Genomic DNA, 21,004 nt, shown 5'->3' with positions numbered 1-21,004 from the left:
ACGAGGGCCACGGGCAGCACGGAGCCTAGCTCAGCTGACTGGGCAGTAGGCGAGGGACACCCTGAACTGGTTGCCAGCCAATCGCAGGGAACACACGCACACGCACGCGCACGCACCATTAAATGGTGTACTCACCAAAATGGCTGTTTATTATTTCGGACAATACAACAAATGAAGGAAGCGTGCATCAAACAAAATAAACATTCCGGTGTGTCAGACGTTCTGAAGTGTTTGATGAATAGCTTCCACTTCCAGCCCGTTGCTGCCATGGCACACACTGCCACCCACGCGAGCACTTGCATGAAGATTCATTGTTCCCCCGAGGCCTGTTGACGACAGGTCACCTAAACATACAAAGTCCAAAGAAGCAGGGCGAACAGAGGTCAACAGACATGCCTTAAGTCCATCCGACACGCATGTCTGCTGAAGTAAGAGAAAGCAGCCCAAAGTGTCCTTCCTGCCATTTTGCTCTCCACAAACACAAGCGAGACGGACGACGCTATTGTCAGGTCTCATTTCAAAGACCACGATGATGGAGTCCATTAGTCCTTGACGATCCCAAAGCAAAAAACCTAATTGCTATATTTTCTTTACTCTGGACTTCTTGCTGTCTTTTGAGCAGATCCACTCGATTTGGGCAGGTGCAAATGGGAGCACTTTTGGCAGCATTTCGCTGCGCTAGACTGGATCAAATTGAGGGGGGAGCATTTTTGGTCGAGAAGATTCTTCCGGAAGTGGGACCTAACACCACCTTTTCTCCGATTAATGTCACTTTGTGGCGTGAGCTCTGGATTTTGTCGGCCTCCCGTCACCAGTGAGCACACAACACGCTGATTTACACAAGGGTGTGTGTGTGTGTGTGTGTGGGTGGGTGTGCATGTGTGCGTGTAAGATCGAGATGATCTGTGGCAGGAAGCGATCCGTGTTGCTGTGTACACATAAACAGCACCCACGGCCACGCCACTTTGACAAAAGTGCTATGTTTACATTCAGGAATTGTCGTAGTCTTGTAGATATACCATTGCCTGGGAGAGGCCACGAGTTATTTGTGCCCCTGCGGCAGGAAGTGCGCTTTCACCACACACACACACACACACACACGCACGCACACACGCACACACACACACACACACACACACAAACACACACACACTGGTTCGGCGCTGTTTATAACAGATGACCCCCGCCCGAGGACGGACGACCGACCTTTCCTATTCCTAAATCAACAGCGTGTCGTCAAGGAAGTAAACAGCGTGACGGAGCCCGCTCGTGGACACCATTTGTGCTCCCGTAAATGAAATACAAAAGTCCCACATCTGCATTTTGGCAAGAGCGCTTTCATTGTGGGGGAGCCAAAATGGCGAGCAGTCAACATGAAGCAGAGCAAACTCCACTATTGAGTCGCTTACCATCCACGGTAACGCACAGTAGGATGCGCACGTGCGGTCAATGCTAACATCTGAAACTTAATGCACGCCGCTAGCGTCATTTTTACCGACACGCCCGCCGAGAGGTGGCAAGGCACGCACCTTCTTCTGACTGACATTTTAAAGAGCAGAATAAATGCTGTATATCAAGTACGGACATTGAGAGTGATGAGAACCGGTGAAATAAGTGAGAAGAAGCAAATGCAATGCTGATGGCATGCTAAGGTGCACATACCCCACTCATATAAGATGCTAATACACACTGCTGATTATTTATACTAGCATATGTACAATGATTAAGTTTGGTGAAGCCTTGCATATGTCACAAAATGAACGGCTGCCTGGATGGATGGATGGATGGATGGCAAACGCACGCACGCACGCACGCACGAACGCACGCACGCTTGCAAAACAGGCCTGTGCGTGCCGTGGGTCCTGCTACATTGCTGAGGTGTTTGTCTGTGTGTGTTTACATGTTCAATCGCATGTGGTGACCTGTTGTACTCCCGCAGTGCACGCAGTGTTTGTGTGTGCGCGCGTGCGCGTGTGTGTTATGATGAGCTGCTAATCCGGCACAGGTCAACGAGGTCCCGAGCAAATGTCAGTCAACACAACACACACACAATTGTACGCGTGCGCGCACACACAACACACTCACACATAGAAACACACACACATGCACACACAACTCGTCTCTGTGGTGCGTCAAATTTAGAGAAAAAAAAAACGTTTTAGATCTTTCTTTCTGTTATCATCCCCGCACCAGAGGCGATTTGTATTTATGTGTGTGTGTGCAGGTTGAAAAGTGCGATCATGCATCTCACATGTCAAGATGACTTGGAACATATCGAGCGAGCGACCAAGTCACAACGCTAGCTCGCATTTCAGCACTTTTTGTTTAGAGTTGTGTATCAAGTTATCCTGATATCATGGCTGCGTCATGCGTGCGTGCGTGCGTGCGTGCGTGCGTGCAGCTTCCTTGTTGCCACTAAGTCCTGCCAGCTCATTACGAGATCAATTACAAGCTTCTTATTAGCACTCACATGACGTTTAGCTGCTCACCTTACGGAGACAGGCGCGGGCGGGCGGGCGCGCGGGCGGGCGCGGAATCACACACGCGTAACACATGTGAACCAAGCAAGCGCGAGCGAGCGCAAACATCACACACGTACACGCGCAGGCGCGCGCGCGCGCACACACAAACACACACACACACACACACACACACACACACACACACTCACACACACTTTAGACCCCAAAACAGCAACATTGCACGCATGTTAAGTTTTCACATACAAACGACAAATGTACAACAGTGCATTTTCCTTAATCAAACCAATTTAGTATTTGACTTTAAGACAATAGAATATATTCATTTTAATTCCTGTCCTCAATGTGTAACTTGCCATCATCGATCTTAAATTGTGGAGTTTTCCAAATACTGTCGAGATTTGTCTTATTCATAATTGTACCTTTCCAAACGTAAAAAAAAAAAAAATCAACATTTTCCTCGTCGTTTGTTCGTGCGGGCCTGCTGAGCGCCTTTTTTCGGTGTCTCATCCGCACGCACGAATGTATACTTTGCAAGGGCCCCTGCAGCATGTTCCTTTCAATTCCAACTCGTCCAACTCCAATGGCAGACTTTAAACTTTGCAAATAACGAATTGAACAAAGTGGGTAAAAGTGAAAGCTATCGCGAAAAGTGCTCCATTATTTTCTATTTTGACGTCGGCTGTACTTTTTGACACCATGCAGCCAAGATCATTTCCAAGTTCTATTTGCTGTTTTGTTGTACAAGTTGAAGACCAAAAAGTTGATCCCCAAAAAAATGAACATTATGTGTAAACATGTTTTCCCTTCTACATCATTCAATTGCGTTCGTCACAATCATCATAACCAAAGCATGTGACGACTCCCGTTTATTACCTTCAAGTCAAAAACAGAATAACATCGCGAAATGCATGTCCAGAATGAAATAAGAAATATGAACCGTCGTGATTCGGAACTACTTTTCTATTGACAACAAATCAAATAAAAGCTGCATTTTAAAAATTCCTATCGGAATATATTTTTGTGTTCTTACGGCTCATGTTGAAACGGATCTTTTTTTTTTTCTTCTTTCTGCTGCTGTTGCGTGGACGGCTGCAGATGATTTCAGCTCGGAGAAGGAAAAAGGGGAAAAAAAGAAGACCAAGTCTGCATGGCGCCTCCAAGAATGACAGCAGACAAGAGGTGTCACCTTTCCTAGATACATTTTGTTCACGCGCTCGCACAAAACCAACACACGCACACACACAAGCAACACACATGCACGTTATTTGTATTCACAATAGTATGAACATAACGTCCATTTTTTTTTTCTTCCCATCTCTTACAAGCGAGCTGAGCCAGCCGAAGCGCAGGACCGAGCACAAAATCAAACAGAACCAAAGCAATCTATAAGGCTGGAACCAGAGAGCCCAACTTCAAGCAAATCACCAAGTGCAACCAAAGCCACTTGGAGCACAAAATAGAATCAAGAGGGGGGAGAAACAACCACATGAAGATTAAGAAACACATGGAATTGTGCATGCATGGAAAAGAAGAACAAAAGTGGGTGAAACCATCACAAGGAGGACTAACAGGTTGCTTCCTCACAACACACACACACACAAACGCGCGGGCGCGCGCACACACACTTTTCAAAAGCATGTGGACTTTTTGTGATTGGTCCGTCCTGTGAACACCCCCCACCACCACCAGCGCCCCCCTCTCCCTCCGCACGACTCCGCGGCCTTAATTCCCAGTTTTGGAGCGTTCGGGCGGACTCCCTCGCTCGCACCCGTGCACGGCCGCCCGGGCTTGGGGAGGCCGCTGAAGATGTTGACGATGACCATGATGACGATGCTCCAGAGCTCCACGCCTTTCTCCGTCAAAGACATCTTGAGGTCGGGACGGGACTACCCCCCCGTCCACACGGCCCACAGCGTCCCGCCGCCCTCCGGCGCGCTGGCCCGGGAAAGCGCCCCGGCGCCACCGGCGCCACCGACGCCTTTCCTGGACCCTGAGCTCACGCGGATCGCCGGAGACCCGGAGGAGGACGAGCAGCAGGAGGAGGAAGACGGCGAGGTGGGAAGCGGACTGACCCCGGACGGCTACCCCGGGACGCACCGGGGGGGACGGCTGGGGACCTCCCAAGACACGGACCAGCAGAAGAGCAGTAAGTCGACTTTTGCTTTCTGCGCGGAAGGTGAAGCCACTTCAATGAGAGCCGCGCATGCACGCACGCACGCACGCACGCACGCACGCACGGGCCACGTATAGCACTTTTCCACGCACAGCCAACAACTAAGCAGGCGAAGGTCGTGCGCTTTTGACACGTCCTCAAACACATGGCATCATCGTAGTGCGGCCTCATATTTTCCTTCATCTACTCAAATAGCTCATGTTGATTTAGTGAAAAATGAAAGTTGTGGGTTCCAATGTATATGACACGCGGGCAGGCCACATGCATGTCACGCTTGAAGATGGCCCACATGAAAAGAAAGCTCTAAAGGAGTAGCTATCATTTGTTTTTCTTTTGAATATTGCAATATTGGAAGGAAGTTGAGCATAAATATTCGCCATTGGGAGCAATATATTTGTCACGAGGGCAAGGCTATCAAATCATTGAAATATTCAATCAATCAAAGCGAATAACAACGCGAAGGAAGGCGCCCCTTCCCTATCGCTATGAGAAAAGGGCCTTCCATTTCTGCCGGGGAAAGAAGCGAGCTGGCTTGCTGCGTCACTTCATATTCCGTAGACAAAGGCGCCGTGCGTTTTTCCAAAAGCAAAGAAAGATAGCTATAGCAAAGCTGTACTTACAGTTTGGAGTTGACGTTCCAAAGGTCTTCCGTTCACCCCACTGTTGAGCGCCTGCACTGGAAAAAAAGAGAGACAAAAACTCATGCATCAAGTTCCAACGTGCAGTCAAAAGAAAAACAGGAGGCGGACGAGATAAAGTGCTGCGAGTTTTGGACTAAATCATTTGGAATCACAAACGATGATCTGCACATCCGCGTTTGTGTTTTTTGGCCTATATTGCGCTAAATCAAGTGTTATTTACGTTTAACACACAATGTTTTTTCAATACACATTTCTTTTTTACAAATCGTTTTCTTTTTTAACCACTTTTAGTGATGCGCATTGATGATTTTATTTTCCTTTTTTCCTTTTACTTTATGATTGCCTTCGTTTGTAAATGTTACTGGATGTAGACAAAAGAAAAAGTTTGTGTTGAATTTATTCGATATATATTTACTTAAATAACGCTTCTGGATGATTTTGCATGCAGATGCATGCATGGGTTTATTTTGTGCAGCCATTGACAAAACGAAACGCGCTAAATTCAACACAGCATTTAAATAAATAAAAAATTTGTGGACGTGCACAGTAGATTTTGTGAAACTCGCAATTATATGTGTCTATTAGGCAAGCATGCCGAGACTGCGTCGTCCCGGGTCGAAGCTTCCTCGGACGGGGTCCAGCCGAGGCCGCGCAGCCGCCGCCGCCGGCCCCGGGTGCTCTTCTCGCAGGCGCAGGTGCTGGAGCTGGAGCGCCGCTTCAAGCAGCAGCGCTACTTGTCGGCGCCCGAGCGGGAGCACCTGGCGGCGGCGCTCGAGCTCACCTCCAACCAGGTCAAGATCTGGTTCCAGAACCGCCGCTACAAATGCAAACGTCAGGGGCGAAACAGGACCCTAGAAGCGGGAGACCTGCCCCACGCAACCCCGCCGCCGAGGCGCGTGGCCGTGCCCGTGCTCGTCCGAGACGGGAAGCCGTGCCACGGCAGCGGGGGCTCAACTCCCGGCTATCCGAGCGCCGCTGCGCCGTACGGTTACGCGGGGGGCTACCCGGCCTACACGTACGGAGGCCCCGCGTACCACCCGAGCAACTCCAGTTACGCATACGGCTGCCCGGGGCCGGGGCTGGCCTCCTCGGCGCCAGGGCTGGCCTCCTCGGCGCCGGGGCCGGCCTCCTCGGCGCCGGGGCCGGCCTCCTCCGCAGGCTGCCCCAACGCCTTCGTCAGCTTAGGCGGCCTGCAGGGGCTCTCGGCGCCGGCCCATAACCGTCAGGGTGGCATCCGGGCTTGGTAACAGAAGAAAAAAGAAAAGGGGAAAAAATTAAAAAATCGGTTCATTGACGGGACTGTTGACGTCACACATAGAGAGAGGACTCGTGATAAGATGCAAGTTTGACGTTTTTTTGACGTTTTTTTTTTACGGTTTTTTTTTGGGAAATGCTGTTAGTTGCTGTTAGTTCTTTCACGTGTATTCTATTAAATAAGAGAAAGAGAAAATGGACAAAATGACTTTGGGTCCGTTTTTTGGAAGTGTCTTTTTTTTTTTTTACATCAAATGGAATTATCCTTTGGCGAAGTTACTTTTTGTTTTACTCTAAGGGTTGTAGTTTGATTTCTTTTCAATATGTTTTCTTTACATTCCAAAAAGTACAACCCCCCTCCAAATCCATGCGGAGGGAGTGCCCAACTCCATTTTGTGCTGCTCCATTGAGAAAATGGCGTCATTAAAAGCACCCCGCAGCTGCAATTTGGCCAATGCAAAAAGACAAAGACGCGCGTGCACATTGACGCCCGCCGTGGTGGTGCGAAGTGAGGGAGCGGGTGAGGAGCACTCTCGGTCCACTGGGGGTCCTGCTTGTGAAAGAAGGGGCATTATTGCTACAAGTTGCACCATTTATTCCAGTGGGAGGAGGGCTGGGGGTGCAAGTACAAAGTTGGCTTCATTATGGAAGGGCTGAGTGCGGGCCTGCCGGCAGACCAGCAGGCCGGCCGGGGGGCAGCTTGTTCTCACATGCAGGTAGCACTTCAATCTATTTAGTTCATTACAAAGGGGGACAAATGCAGCTTTAATTGGCCAAGTGAGGTTATTAACATGCATGCGACCAGAAGTCCCATTCATCAAAAAGTCAGGATGAATTTGAAATGTGTGGCTTCAAGAATTGATTGTGAAGGCTTTGCATGGACAGACTGGATGCGATACAATTTGACAATGAAGCGAGCCCTGCAACCCGGCTGTCGACGCCCGGCGTGTCCAGCGACGTGCGCCGGCTCACGAAACCGCCAGCTTCCATTTAGGTGGCGGATTTAAAAGGGCAGAAATCCACCGATCTTATTCTCCTGGCTGCCACTGCCGCCGGAGCCGGAAAGAGCAGGCAGTTGGCTCTTGGCGTTTGGCGGCTCGCTCGCTCGCCCGCCCGCCCGCCCGCGGTCTTTCTCTCTCTCGCTCGCCCAAGCTGGCCCGCCCGCCCGCTGGCTCATGCGGAGCCGCCAGTTCAGTTCAAGAACAGTTTGCAAAGGCTGGGCGGGACATTAGTGTGACGTCTCACGTCGACCTTAATTGGGATTGGATGACACGACAGCCAACCACCGATAGCCCTTTTCATTGGCCAGTGTGCGCTCTTTACGTAACGCGGGGACGCACAACACAAAATGCAATTTCCAATGAAAACGTTCCATTTTGATGCGGTTTGTGAATCGAAGTCGATCATTTTAAGACACTTAATTGGCTCTTTTGTCAATCGTGAGGTTTGAAATGTTTTGGTGAATGTATGCAGATAGGTTTGAAATGTTTTGGTGAATGTATGGTTTTTGCCCTGCCGCAAAACACAGTCCGTCAATATAAAAGTCATTTCAAGCAGTCAATCTCTTTTTCTGGCTCGTTGGTAAAACCACGAAGGACGGGGTTTTGCGTCCATTTTCAAAACCACATTTAGAGTCCTCCTAGAGCTGTCATCTGCGGCGGTTTCTTGCGGCACTTGAATGCAGCTCTCGAATTCGTCCACGTCGACTGTGACGTCATGACGTCGTGCCGACCGGAAGTAGGACGGCTGAATTCTTGTACAGACGCCTGCCTTCCCGTATAACACTGTTGGTACACGGTTGTTTCAGTCCAAAAAAAACCCACATTGCTTGCAATTTGTTCTGGTCGAAGAAACAACAACCGTCAGACTGTATCATCACGAACGAGGAGAGGCTTCTTATGGTAGGTTTAAATGACGTCAAACAACACCATATGGATTGCTTTGGCTTTCGCGTGCTAAGATCCACTACCGGACGGACGTGCAGCTCAGCTCAGCTCAGCTCAGCTCAGCTCGGCCGGAGCATCTTTGAGCGATTTACTATGCTTTTTTTTTTTTTTTCTTTTTAAATAACTTGCATGAACAAAGATTGTTCGGCAATGCCAACTGCAGAAGTTCATTATTAACATGCACGCCGGTGAACCTTCAAGTATTGACATGTCATCTCACGAACCTTTGTGGCCCGTCAGTGACACTGTCCATTCACTCCAATTGACCAGCTAACCGTTATGACTGACCACTCATAAATTACCTAGTGGAACAAACCAACTGAATCCTCAGACTAACTATGACTACACGTGATAGGGTTGTTTTTAACTGCAAACAATCTTCTCGTGTTGTGGGTATTGAAAGAAATAAAGAGAGGCGAGAGTGGTGTGCGGGAGCCTCAGCGACCATGAGGTGACGAGCGTGTGCTTCAACAAGGCCACGTGGTGGACATATGGCACGGTAAGCTCCGTGGCTTTTCGTGGCATCCGGTCCCCCCAAAAAAGGTCCACGAGTATCACCCTTTGTGTGTCCAGGATCACGTTGTGGTTCCTGCCGGCGTCCTGGTACTGCGGCGTGGCCCCCAGGCAGAAGCTACTGCTGCTGCTGGCTGCTTCGGTCCTGCTGCTCTTGGGCACCCACCAGAGGCTCCTGCGAGGCCCACGCAGACCGCAGGGGACTCGCTTCAGCAAGTGAGTGAACACGTGTTCAGATCGTTCGGGCGGGCGGGCGGGGCCGGTTGGTCCTTGGCGCGAGCAAACACAACACCACCAGCCATGAGTTAGCAGAAAAGAAGCGCAGGTGTTTTTGGTCCCACCTTTCCTGTCTTAAAGGTACAGTAGCGTCCATCTGACGACTGACCCCTCGGCCGCCTCCAGGTTCCTCCCCATGGAGGCCACCGACGTGGAGGACGAGGGCCTCAATTACGGCGTGGTGGTGGACTGCGGTAGCAGCGGCTCTCGCGTTTTTGTGTACTACTGGCCCCCCCACAACGGAAACCCCCACACGCTGCTCGACATCCGCCAGATGAGGGACCTGGACCGACAGCCGGTCGTCAAGAAGATTAAACCGGGTGACTATTTCATTTCTCCGGTAGTAAAGCCAACGCGAAGGCCGTAACGACGGAATGCTTTTGCGTTCAGGTATCTCCTCGCTGGCGACCTCTCCGAGCAGCGCCAGCGACTACCTGCACCCTCTGCTCAGTTTTGCCGCCGCCCACGTACCCCGGCGCAAACACAAGGAGACGCCGCTTTACATTCTCTGCACGGCCGGCATGAGACTCCTGCCCGACAGGTAGCTGGCTGGATGGATGGTTGGCTGGCTGGCTGGCCGGCTGGCTGGCTGGATGGGTGGCTGGCTGGCTGGCTGGCTGGCTGGCTGGCCGGCCGGCCGGCTGGATGGGTGGCTGGCTGGCTGGCCGGCCGGCCGGCCCGCTGGCTTACGACACTCTCGTGGTTCTCGCCAATCACAAGCCAAATGATCCCGCACCAGCGAGGACTCACAGTCAGTAAGATAGTTACTGGCACTAACTTAGCTCAGCCTAACTAGTGTTTTGCTGCAGCCAGCAGGCGGCCATCTTGGACGACCTGGTGAGCGACGTTCCTCTGGATTTTGACTTCCTGTTTTCCCGCTCTCACGCTGAGGTGATCTCTGGGAAGCAGGAAGGTGAGCCCACTTTTTTTGGTGTGTGGATTTAGTTGGGGTGGAGCATCTCTTATTAATTGCATGATTAATATACTGTAATTTGTCTTAGTGGCATTTCTCGTGCTTCTTTTCTGCCATGTGCCACAAGATGGTGCCAAAGACGTTTTTTGCGGGAAAGTAACGCTTTGCTACCATCTTGTGGCATCTGTCGGGGCATTCGCTCTAGTTGTGGCTCTAAAGCACTACTTTTCCATTCGATCTGGTTTTGGCTCCATCTTGTGGCATTGTAGCGTGTTTCAGAAAGAGCACGAGAACAGATAACAGAGAAGCGCTCACGGTTTACAGGTGTTTACGCGTGGATCGGCATCAACTTTGTGTTGGGCCGCTTCGACCACGCCGACAACGGTGAGAACGCCGCCCGCCCGCCGCCGCTTTTGAAGGCGTCGAAGGAACCTCGCTCTCCTTTTGCGCGGCGCAGAGGACGGCGCGGTGGAGGTGAGCACCAACTCGCAGCACCAGCGTCCGATCAGCCGCCGCCGCACGGTGGGCATCATGGACATGGGCGGAGCTTCGCTGCAGATCGCCTACGAGGTGCCCGGCGCCATCACCTTCAGGTCCCCGCAGGAGGTCAGAGTGACGTCGCTGCTGGCGCCGTCGACAACTTTGACTCATTTTAGCGACAGCAACTCGTGAAGTTCAATTCACGTGTTTCGACTAACCACTGAAACCCCTGTCACTGATTGGAATGGTTGCGCTTCAGGAGGAGGCGGCCAAGAGCGTCCTGGCTGACTTCAACCTGGGCTGCGACGTGGAGCACACGCAGCACGTGTACCGCGTCTACGTCACCACCTTCCTGGGCTTCGGCGGCAACATGGCCCGACAGCGCTACGACGAGCGCATCGCCAACACCACGCTGGACGACAGCAGGTGGAGAGAAGAGAGGACTGAGCAATATGCAATCGAGAGCTATTTTTTTTTAGGGGTGGGGTCATTATCGCTGGCCCAAACATCTGATCTTAATTGAATTTATTTCCCCAAATGGTTCATCTGGAACGATCCCAAGCAAGCTTTGAAATGGTTCCAGTCCTCCCACTAAAGAGTCAATTGAGCGATCTCAGATTTCTTTGGTTGCTACGTCAACGGGCGGCCGGGCCTTTGGCCATTTTTCGGTCAAAGCGTCAGATTTCAGTCGCACTTTGTTAGTCGCCAGTAAGTAAGGGCGCTCCCTCTCTCGCTCTCTCTCTCTGGTACGTGCAACGCAGGTCCCCGGGCGCCGGGACGACGGGGCTGAGCGAGGACAAGCCCCACCTGGACCCCTGCCTGCCCCTAGGCCTGTCGCACACACTGCTCCGAGACAACCGCACCTTGTACCTCAGAGGCCAGGGGGACTGGCCACGCTGCCTGGACGCCGTCCGCCCCTTGCTGGGCCTCCGCAACGGCACCATGACCACGGCGGGGGCCACCTACCAGGTGGAATGGCTCATCCATTCCGCCTCTGCGGGTGGAAACGTCCCTCTCCGGCAGGAGAAAACTTGCTATTGGAATCATTTCGTCCGTCTCTTTTTAGGCGCCCATCAACTTCAGTAACAGCGAGTTCTACGGCTTCTCCGAGTTTTACTACTGCATGGAGGACGTGCTGCGCATCGGCGGACAGTACGACAGCGACAAATACTCCAGGGCCGCCACGGTAGCTACGCATTCCCCGCCCGCCCAAGCCGGCCCAAGCCGTCCCAAGGCCGCCGTCTCTTTTCCAACAAAGACGACAATTACTAGTTTGCGCTTGTCTTTGTAATGCCAATGTAGGACTTCTGCGCCACCAAGTGGTTGACACTGAAACAGCGTCTGGACAAGAAGCTCTTCTCCCAGCAGGCCGACATCGACAGGCTCAAGTATTTGACCTTTTCTTTTACCCGCTTAAAGACAGCTGAGAAAGGTGAGCACAGACAAAATGCGCACATGTTGGAACCTCTCTGGGGGACAAGAGTACCCGGCCGGCTTGACTTGCTGCTTAGGCAACCCTGGCTAAGGCAAAATTGGAATATCGAGAGCGAGGACGGCGACATTTTCTTCCAAAGCTTGAGCCTGGGCAACAAAAAGACGACAACAACACCTTTTGTGACGAGACAACGGCCAGGGAGCACGCACGGTCAGTGTCCGCTTTGGTGCTCCAACTGTGTGTGTGTGTGTGTGTGTGCGCCTTCTTCAGGTACCAGTGCTTCAAGTCGGCGTGGATGTTCCAGGTTTTGCACGCCGGCTTCCGCTTTCCCGCCGACTACCGCAGTCTGAGGACGGCGCAGCTGGTCTACGACAAGGAGGTGCAGTGGACGCTGGGAGCCATCTTGTACAAGACGCGCTTCCTGCCACTCAGGTACATTGACCAAAGTGCCCTCGGGGGGCCAAAAGGTTCAAAAGGCTCCTCTTTTCCACTCCGCTCCGCTGTGGTGTTCAGGGACCTCCAGCAGGAGGCGCTGCGCCAGAGCCACCCCAGCTGGCTGCGCTCATCTTTTGTGTACAACCACCACCTGTTCTCTCTGTGCCTGCTGGTGGTGGTCTTGGCCATTTTGCTCTACGTGCTGCGCCTGAGACGCATCCACCGGCGAGAACAGCGGCAGGTGGACGCGCTGGACATGCTCTGGGTGGACGAAGGCGAGGTGCTCTTACCCTGAGATGATGGTTCCGTCGACATGGGTGGGATTTTCCATCCCTACAAATGTCGTCTTGATCAAACGATTTGAGCCAAAGCTGCTGCGGTGGCGGCGGCGGCGGCGGCAGACTCTTACTGGGCACCTGGAGGAGAAGTGTTCCTTTTTGCACATTCCTTTTTGTTGGTTGTCAAAGCGAAGCAGAAAAGCTATTTGTCCAATGTGGGCAAGGTGCAATAGTGAGTAAATGTGAATGCAGATGATTCCATGCCAATAAAACACCTTCTTTTCATCACTTCTCTGGGTCTCCTTCAAATGAAATAGTCAGAGAAATATTATCTGAAGAGTCAAACAACATATTGGTTTATCGATGTTTAAGGCGAACCAAATGCTGCGTTCGTTTCCTGTGTTTGTATTCTGCAAGACAACAACACTGGTTTGCAGGCAGCGCTCACCAATCTCTCACGAGCACACGCTTGTATTTTAAAAATATACTTTTAATACAACGGCTGCATATAAATATTAAAATATACATTATAGCAGTTTACAAGAAAGACACACAAAAACCAAAACTTCTATTTTCACGGCACTTCTGTACGTTTGTTTTGTTTTCTACCATAAAGGTTGACTGTGTGTGTGTGTAACAAAAGGAGTTATGTCAATGTGTTCAAAGACTAGCGCAGGAGTAGTGTCGTCGTGCCATGCATGACTCAGGGACTCGAACAAAGTAGATTATTGGGCAAGAAGCTGGCGGAATGTTTGCAATTATTGGCTCGGGCGACGTCTTTTCAAGCTCCGCGCAAACAAATGGCCTGACTGCTTTCTGGCCAAAGAGACACCGTGTGAATGAATGCATTTAGGGAAAGGGAGTCATTTAATTGCTAGTTTTGACAAAGAAAACACGACTTGCTGACCGTAAACAGCCGTAAACACTGCGGTACTTTTGTCCGAGCCGTAGCGCTACGAAAGAAGCAGCTGGGCTCTCCCAAAAACTTGGAAGTCAATCTTGTCGTGATTTTAATGGGGGATTCTGAAACACGGTGTCGACACCAAAAATCGCTACGCTGCGAGGCTACGCTAGGCACTTTGTGACAAACAAAAGCAGTGCCGCTCTCGTGCCAGAAAGCAGTGGGCTCAGTTCGGCGCTTCCCGCCCGCTTCAGTTGAAAGAAAGGTGCCAAAAGTCTTTTTTTTTTCTTCTTCTTCTTTTCTTAAGGACGACTTTGCGTCCCCTGGCAAGGTGCATCGTTGTTTTTAATCCACAGTGCAATTCAAACGTTTTTTTTTCTCATGTCCGACAACATTTAGAGACCTTGGACACCGTCGGTCTAAAGCTTCACAGAAGAAAGGCAGATGTGGCCAAAGCCAAAACCAAAGTCAACAACAGACAACAAGTTGCCAATATTGGACTTTGCGCTGACATTTCAGGATGGCGCTAAAATGCCCGACGAGCAGCCTTTGTATGCGATGCGACCTCTGTCGTGGTCTTAGCGTGTCCAGAGCGACGGCAGAAAGCGGCCGTTGGGAAATGTTCCCGCGTCAAAGCCCAATTTTGCTGAGCATACGGTAATGGACGGCCGCATGCACCGTTTACTCTCAAAGGTGCGCTACATCATCAGGCCAAAGTTGGGCTGCCTGCTGGCTGGCTGGCTGGCTGGCTGCTTCAGTCAAAATCAAAGAAAAGCAAAACATTGGCGCCACGTGCGAGGTTTTGGTGTTTTCTTTTCTCTTTGGTCACTTTGGGTGAAGTAAGGTGCAGCTTTTCAAACACGCTGGCGAGGGAGAGGAAGTGGGCAGCTTAAAGCTCGGGGCGGGGCGGGGCAGGGCAGGGCGGGCATACAGCTGTTCTGACATCAGGACTCAACATTGTTTTTACACACACACAAGAAAAGAAAAGAAAAAAAAAGACACCCCCCCCCCTCGCATCCTCTGAATCAGTGCTTGCCAAATTGGGCTCCACAAAATAAATAAGTTGGAGAATTACGAGAAAAAAAGTTGAGAGCGGCTTTCGAGAAAAAAAGTCATCATCTTGTGAAAATGCGCTGGCCTTTTAGAATACAAACGTTGAATATTATGAAAATAGTTGTTTTTTAGTCTTGGCACGAATTTAGATTTTCAAAAATAAAATCTGAATTTACGATGACTTTTTGGATTCATTTGTTTTTGTAACATAACTTATTCAATAAATCAAATAGAAAAAGGGAATTTTAGAAGAAAAGTCATTTGTTGTCATAACATAATGATTTTGATTCTCTCCCTTGCAAATTCCGAATTTGTAACCTGGATGATTGAATTTTGGGGCACCACGTGATGACTTTTTTTGTCGGATTTGGTATCGCCACGGGAAATGTGCGCTCATTTTTGAGGCTTTTGAGGGGGGTGCTTGGTCTTCCCATCACGTTTGAGAAATCCTACTCTCCCAGCCATCGCCGGCCGGCGTCTACAGAACAGTGCAATGTCTATTTATAGGCACGATGGAGTACGAGTACAGCACACGGCGGGAAAAAGGGGCGTACAGTATTTTACAAGAGCAGCATCCACTCACAAAAGGGCTTCAGAGCGACACCTCCCGGGGGGGCTCCTTGCGCTGGCCGGGACCCCCGCTGGCCGCCAAGATCCTCTGCACAAAGTCTTTGGTCCGCCCGGCCACCAGAGGACCTACGGTTGCCACGGCGACCCACTCATTGGAAATGTCTGGAGCATGCTGAGTGTGTGTGTGTGTGTGTGTGTGTGTGTGTGTGTGTGTGTGTGTGTGTGTGCGCGTGTGCGTGCGCGCGTGTGTGTGTGTGTGTGTGTGCGCAGAGCGTTTCTCACCGCTGGACTCAGCCAGGATATCTTCCAGACGCCGCGTCATCCCTCGCTCGTCCGCGTCCTCTCGCTCGCCACCGCCTTCCACCTTGTGACGGATCAGCTCCTTGATGCGCAGCAGCGCCCCTAGCAGGTTCTCTGAGGGTAGCACAGCGCCACACAAAACGCACATCATTGCGGCTTGGAGGCTTACAAAGACAAACGGCTCGCTCGTTTGTGTGACTACCAAAATAAAACGGACATTTTCTACAGCTGCCAGATAAAGTCGTCTATTAGGAAGTAACTGAAATAGGAGAATATAGTCAGTCTCCAGGTCTGATATAAGCCAAAAAGTCATTTTTCCAATAATGTGAGATTGTCTTAAGAAAAAAAGAGCAAGAGAGTTTTGGGAAGGAAAAAAACAAAAAAACTTCCACTTTCAGAGGGTGGTGATATTTTTGATGCTATGAATTGATAATGGACAGGAAGTGATTTGTGTTCCATCGCTCCAAAAAATGTGAGTGACTCAGGGGCCGTGACAGAAGCCTTGAAAATGTGAGCGTGTTTCCTGTTAGCTTTGTAGAGCCAACAGGAATGAACAGAATGTCACTTTGCTTTTCGTTTTTGTTCTTCTGAAGAGGAAGAGGAAGAAGCAGAAGCAGAAGCAGAAGCAAAAGCAAAAGCAAAAGCAAAAGAGGCAGCTGCCACATTGTGTCGGGACGCCCACGGCAAGGGAAACGCCAAGCCACGTTAGAAGAAGCGCAGCTTTTGGGCGAGCGCCGTCACAAGTCCGCTTCCGACGTGCCTTTTAAATCAACTCAGACAAATATTCTTTGAACCTACCGTACTCCTGGTTGAGCCCCCACAGTTTGATCTTGTTGGCCTCGTGCTGCGCTTTCTTCTTCAGGCGGCACGCCCTGCGCCACAACACACAATAAGGCTAAGACAAAAAGTACCAAAACGGAGAGGAAAAAAAGCCCACCAGCAATGACATGGCTCCAAGCTTTACCTGGAGGCCAGCTTGTTCTTCTCCTTGCGCGAGCGGGCCCTGGCCAGGGCGGGGAGGTCGTTGACGGGCCCCACGCTGTCGATGGCGGCGTTGAGCTTCTGCAGCTGCTCGCCGATGTTGTGCAGCTTCTGCGGGTTGGGGGTCAAGTCGCTGGCGTCCGTCTTGCGGGCCTTGCGCCGACCCTTCTTGCCTGCAAACGAGCCCGACCGTCACGACTTCAGTTGCATTTTTCATGTTCACTCTCTGGTGCTCGCTCGCTCGCTCGCCCCCTCCCTCGTGCGTCACCTTGGCGCCGGTACAGCGTGCTGGGCAGCGTGCTGGAGCTCCACGACAGCGACCAATCGCCTCCCGCGCACATTTTCTTCTTGGCGGCAGACTCGCGGGAGCGCCGGTACTCCCAGAAGCAGCGGCGCTTGGACGGCCGCTGGCCCGCCGGCCTGGCGGGCTCCGCCTCTGCGGGTCAACGGCGGTTGGAGCGGTCAGGCCCAGAACGCTTCTCAAATCCAAACCTGAGAAAGTGCAGGAGAAAACTCACCGCACTCCGTTTCCGACGAGCTGGAGAGATCGGCCGCGGTCTCGTCCTCTTCGTCATCCTCGTCGTCCTCGTCCGGCTTCTCCTCTCCGAGCTCCTGCGCCTCCTGCTGCACTTCCTCCTGGACGCTGCGGGTGACGGGCGGCTCTTCTTCCTGGCTGAGGGAGTAGTTGTGCTCCTCGCTGCAGTGCTCCAGGAGCAAACCCGGCGCCGCCGTCTCCTTCTGACGGTCCTCCGCCGTCACCTGTGGTGCGGCATTTTTCATCTCTGGAATGCCCATGTTTTAGGGTCATCCCTCACCTGCGAGCCGTCCAGCTCCCCGCCATTCTCCTTCCTCACGCCTCCGTCGCGTCCTCGCCCCGCCGCCGACTCGTCTCGGGCGGTCCTCTGGGCCGGCTCGTCCTCCTCGCGAGCGCGTCCCCATCGGGCCATGAGCACGGCGTCCTCGGAAGCCACGGCCAGGCCCGGCTTGGCGTAGCGGGCCATCTCGTCCAGAGCCGACACGTCCCAGCGTTCGGCGTGCAGGTCCTCGCCCAGGCCGCCGTCGTCCACCAGGTCGCTGAGCAGCTCAAAGGGCCGTTTGCGGGGCGACGCCGGCGAGCCCAGCATGAGGAGGATGCTCTGCGCGGCGCGGCGCGGGAGGAGGAAGACAGCCTTTGGAATTGGGACTTTCCAGTCGCGCTTACGTAAGCCTTCAAATGGCGGCGGCGGCGGCAAACTTTGAATTGGGCTCCTCACCTGGTCGTACTCCGTCCTACCCCCTTGCGCCGACGCGGCGGCGGCGTAAGGGCCGAGTAGAGCTCGGTGGCCTCCGTAGGCCTCGCCAAAAGCGGGCTCCATGCCATTCGTACCTGGCTGAGGGGGAGAAGAAGCACGGGTGAGGAGCACGTGGGTTAGCCATCGCCGCTCAATGGTGACGCCGCCGTACCTGAGGCATGCCCAAGGCCTTGGAGCGACGGGCTCGGGTCCTCCTCGCAAAATCCACTGCGGTAATCGACGCCACTCGGTCAATCCGGTACATGTCTTAAAAAACAAGGCCACCTCGCCCAAAGGAGCCTCACGCGCGTGCCACCATATTCGCACACTTACCTCGGAATCACAGTCCAGACGGTCAAAAGGTTGAGCCTTGTTCACATGACGGCGCCTTGAAGCTCACTGACCAGAGAAACAAAAGGAAGGACACAATCAGGAAGTTGAACGGCGGCGGCGGCGGCGGGCGCTTTGCCGGAAGGCCGCAACAAAGTGCCATTCAGCTCCGTCCGAGCCCCGCTTATCGCTTGCCGCCAAAGGCTCCACGTCTTTTTGCTCGGGACGGAAGAATACACATTTATTGTCTTAGCGGCCGGCCATCGCGCGGACGGACGGCCGGACCCCAGCGAAGACTGACCCCCCTCGCTCTCCGGCTCCACCTTTTGTAGTCGGATAGCGACAGCTGGCCAAAAAGGCCGATTCCGCCGCAGGGAAGCGGGCCCATCCGATGATGAAACACAGAGTAATGCAATTTCACCATCACGCGCGCAGAGGCGGCGGCGGCATCGCTACCGCTCGCTACCTGTCAACAAGCAGCGGCGGCTCCCGCTTGACCCGCTCGGGAGAACAATGGCGCCCGCGAGAATGAGGAAATGAGGATAGGCGGGGTAGCGACGATAGCGCCTTGTTGGCAGGCCTCGCGGGAAAGTCACATTTGGCAAACGCCAGACAGGGGCCACGACCATCTCACGTTTCATCTGCGACTTTCAACACGGACGGACGGCTTGAAAAGACCCGGCCCGGCGAGTGACGTGGAAGTCGGCAAACGAGCGGGTCAACCAGAGTTTGCCACGGCTGTAAGTACGATCAAGTACTATCGTGTCAAAGCCAAAAGCGCCGCCGGCCGCAGTGTTGTCGAGCTGCAAAAAGAGAGCGGCCGACTTGAAATAGAGGCCCCCAAATTCATCGGTGGCTCCACGCCGGAATCAAAATCGTTTTATCCGTCCATTCGTGACGCTCTCCGTGAGGCAGGAAGTCACACTGCCAGCTACCAAAATAGACGCCTATTTTGGGAGCGGAGCGACTCCCTCCCGGATCGCCGCTGTATAGACAGACATACATACATACGTGTGTCGTGAGTGACTTGGCCGTTCGGCTGCGCTGGCTGAATGTGCCGGAGAAAAATATCCCTCGTAACGAGACGCAGAGGTCACTGCGTAATCTCAGTAACATGATTTTCGGAACCACAATTGTCCTGGCGGGACAACGTGGAAAGTTATGAATGAACACATCGATACGCTGTGCTTTTTCTTGCTGTGCGTGTCACTCCAGGTCCTTGGGGGCCATGTGAATTGAGCAGCAAGGGAGAAAAGAAAAGGGAGGTGCGGAAGGAGCCTCAATTGTAAAGAGAAAGTGAAAGAAGGAACCACATTGAACCCAGGGGGCTGGCTGGAAAGAGGGACATTGCGCGCGCATGAGACGGGCAAAAGTAGGCGGGACCGGCGTCTGGGTCTGGAAGACAACCTGACACATGGAAAGCCCCAAAGGTGCGAGAGCCTACATGACGACACTTTGACTCCACGATGTAGATTAGCCGACAAGCGTAGACGTGGTCATATTGACTAAATCCTACAGGGAGGGAAGCAGTCGCTCGCTGTGCGTGGCGGAGCTGGCAGACAACTAACTAAACAACAACATCAACAAGACCAGCAGCAGCAGCAAAAAAAGGGCCTGCATGCAGCAGCTGGCATTGCCACCAACATGAATTGTGAATGGCCCCCATTTGGAAACGCCCACTTTCCACGAGTGACACATCTTGAAGTCAGGCGCGTGTGCAAAACACGAAAACAGGGCAAGTACACTATCATTCCAAATAAAGACATCAGCTGTCCGTCCGTCCGTCCACCTGCCGCCGAGGCCCGGAGCACGTACACGGACCCGGCCGGCCGGCCGGCTGGCTACCACTTACTTAGCCACTCGAAGACGTCCACCCACAGCCCTTCCCAAAAGCCAAGCAAAAAGCGCATTCCACACTTTGTAAACACAACATCATGTTTCAAAGAGCTCAACGAGCACTCGCAGACAACTTTTAAATAAATAATAAATGTCCAACTTGTCTTGCACAAGTGTCTCGTCGACAACCGTTTTCTCAGGAATACTACCGAGAGCAAATTAAAATGTGTCGTCAATTCAAATGGTCAACTGAATCGTAACAATAATAACAACAACAAGAAGAAAGTGGCTGGAGCGGTAACGGACGTGTAATGGCCTTTACCTCTCCGTGTCCTCGCATGTCCCCCCTCGCGGGAGTGAAGCGAAGGCTCCTCCGGACCCCGGATAAGAAACAAAAATGTCCGCCGAGGTGTGCGGCACTAAGCTGGGTGCTTTTTTCGGGGAGGGCGCGCACCATCCACCGCGAGCGAGCGAGCGAGCGAGCGAGACGGCAACCTCCGTGAACACTGCTCGGCCGGAAAGTCCCTCTCCGAACCCGGGGGAGGGTGGCTAGTCCACGGCGAGCTTCGCCTCGCTGTACGGCGGACCCACTGGAAACAAACGACGGACGTGCGGTCGGTGGACACCCCCCCTCCTAGCACCGCTATTCGTCTCGTCTCCCGGGCCTCTCGAGGTGGGGGCGGGGGACAGACAGAGGGCGGGAGAGCCGCGCACCCCCGCGGCCTCGCGACATGGTGCCGCCCGGCTTCGCGGCGGAAGTGACACAGCAGCGAATCGAACGTAAACACGAAATAAAATCACCTTTGTTGACCTCGCTGAGAAGCGGTTCAACTTTAAACACGCCTTTTCCCTCCCCACTAGTCGCTTGTTTGTTCTCAAGGTAAGCACGATCAGGTCCAGTTAACTAGAAAACAACGAAGCCAGCGCCGACACTT

General features: G+C 52.6%; 3 protein-coding genes and 1 long non-coding RNA gene across 13 annotated transcripts; 2 read left to right on the top strand and 2 right to left on the bottom strand.

Moving 5' to 3' along the window:
• Nucleotides 1–118: 118 nt before the first annotated feature.
• Nucleotides 119–5,956, bottom strand: LOC137840297 (uncharacterized). Its single transcript, XR_011086837.1, has 2 exons — nt 5,277–5,956; nt 119–344 (listed from the first exon to the last, which is right to left on the bottom strand). It is a non-coding gene; the product is annotated as an uncharacterized lncRNA (long non-coding RNA).
• Nucleotides 3,358–6,544, top strand: LOC125969017 (homeobox protein Nkx-2.3-like). Its single transcript, XM_049720670.2, has 3 exons — nt 3,358–3,662; nt 3,809–4,629; nt 5,883–6,544. The coding sequence occupies exons 2-3, from the start codon at nt 4,290–4,292 to the stop codon at nt 6,542–6,544; spliced, it is 1,002 nt and encodes a 333-aa protein (XP_049576627.1). The 5' UTR covers nt 3,358–3,662; nt 3,809–4,289.
• A 152-nt stretch (nt 6,545–6,696) lies between these two features.
• Nucleotides 6,697–20,772, bottom strand: LOC125969005 (CREB3 regulatory factor). Of its 5 annotated transcripts, none has more exons than XM_049720644.2 (11): nt 20,392–20,772; nt 18,076–18,302; nt 17,886–18,002; nt 17,448–17,768; nt 17,151–17,391; nt 16,901–17,068; nt 16,616–16,805; nt 16,450–16,523; nt 15,634–15,765; nt 15,365–15,477; nt 6,697–12,965 (listed from the first exon to the last, which is right to left on the bottom strand). In XM_049720644.2, exons 2-10 carry the CDS (start codon nt 18,166–18,168, stop codon nt 15,374–15,376), a joined length of 1,440 nt encoding a protein of 479 aa, XP_049576601.1. In that variant the 5' UTR covers nt 18,169–18,302; nt 20,392–20,772; the 3' UTR covers nt 6,697–12,965; nt 15,365–15,373. The 5 variants fall into 5 exon arrangements, with proteins under 5 accessions (XP_049576601.1, XP_049576600.1, XP_049576603.1 ...); XM_049720643.2 differs by lacking the exon at nt 6,697–12,965 and having other exon boundaries at nt 13,297–15,477; nt 18,076–18,170; nt 18,237–18,302; nt 20,392–20,770; XM_049720646.2 differs by lacking the exon at nt 6,697–12,965 and having other exon boundaries at nt 13,297–15,477; nt 18,076–18,131; nt 18,237–18,302; nt 20,392–20,768.
• On the top strand, nt 8,399–13,115 carry LOC125968997 (ectonucleoside triphosphate diphosphohydrolase 7). Of its 6 annotated transcripts, none has more exons than XR_011086836.1 (14): nt 8,399–8,452; nt 8,901–8,996; nt 9,071–9,226; nt 9,368–9,606; nt 9,677–9,827; nt 10,096–10,199; nt 10,524–10,583; nt 10,657–10,805; nt 10,939–11,105; nt 11,441–11,648; nt 11,746–11,865; nt 11,982–12,111; nt 12,191–12,324; nt 12,419–12,447. XR_011086836.1 is itself a non-coding variant. In XM_068650639.1 (14 exons), exons 2-14 carry the CDS (start codon nt 8,989–8,991, stop codon nt 12,842–12,844), a joined length of 1,782 nt encoding a protein of 593 aa, XP_068506740.1. In that variant the 5' UTR covers nt 8,399–8,452; nt 8,901–8,988; the 3' UTR covers nt 12,845–13,115. The 6 variants fall into 6 exon arrangements, 5 of the variants coding, with proteins under 5 accessions (XP_068506740.1, XP_049576586.1, XP_049576587.1 ...); XM_068650639.1 differs by lacking the exon at nt 12,191–12,324 and adding an exon at nt 12,628–13,115 and having other exon boundaries at nt 9,413–9,606; nt 11,982–12,067; nt 12,385–12,546; XM_049720629.1 differs by adding an exon at nt 12,628–13,115 and having other exon boundaries at nt 9,413–9,606; nt 11,982–12,324; nt 12,419–12,546.
• Nucleotides 20,773–21,004: the final 232 nt, after the last annotated feature.

The sequence above is a fragment of the Syngnathus scovelli genome, chromosome 5 (assembly GCF_024217435.2).
Source record: "Syngnathus scovelli strain Florida chromosome 5, RoL_Ssco_1.2, whole genome shotgun sequence".
NCBI classification, from domain to species: Eukaryota; Metazoa; Chordata; class Actinopteri; order Syngnathiformes; family Syngnathidae; genus Syngnathus; species Syngnathus scovelli.
The sequence above is the reverse complement of the archived record's forward strand: the minus strand, read 5'-3'. Positions and strand labels throughout refer to the sequence as shown.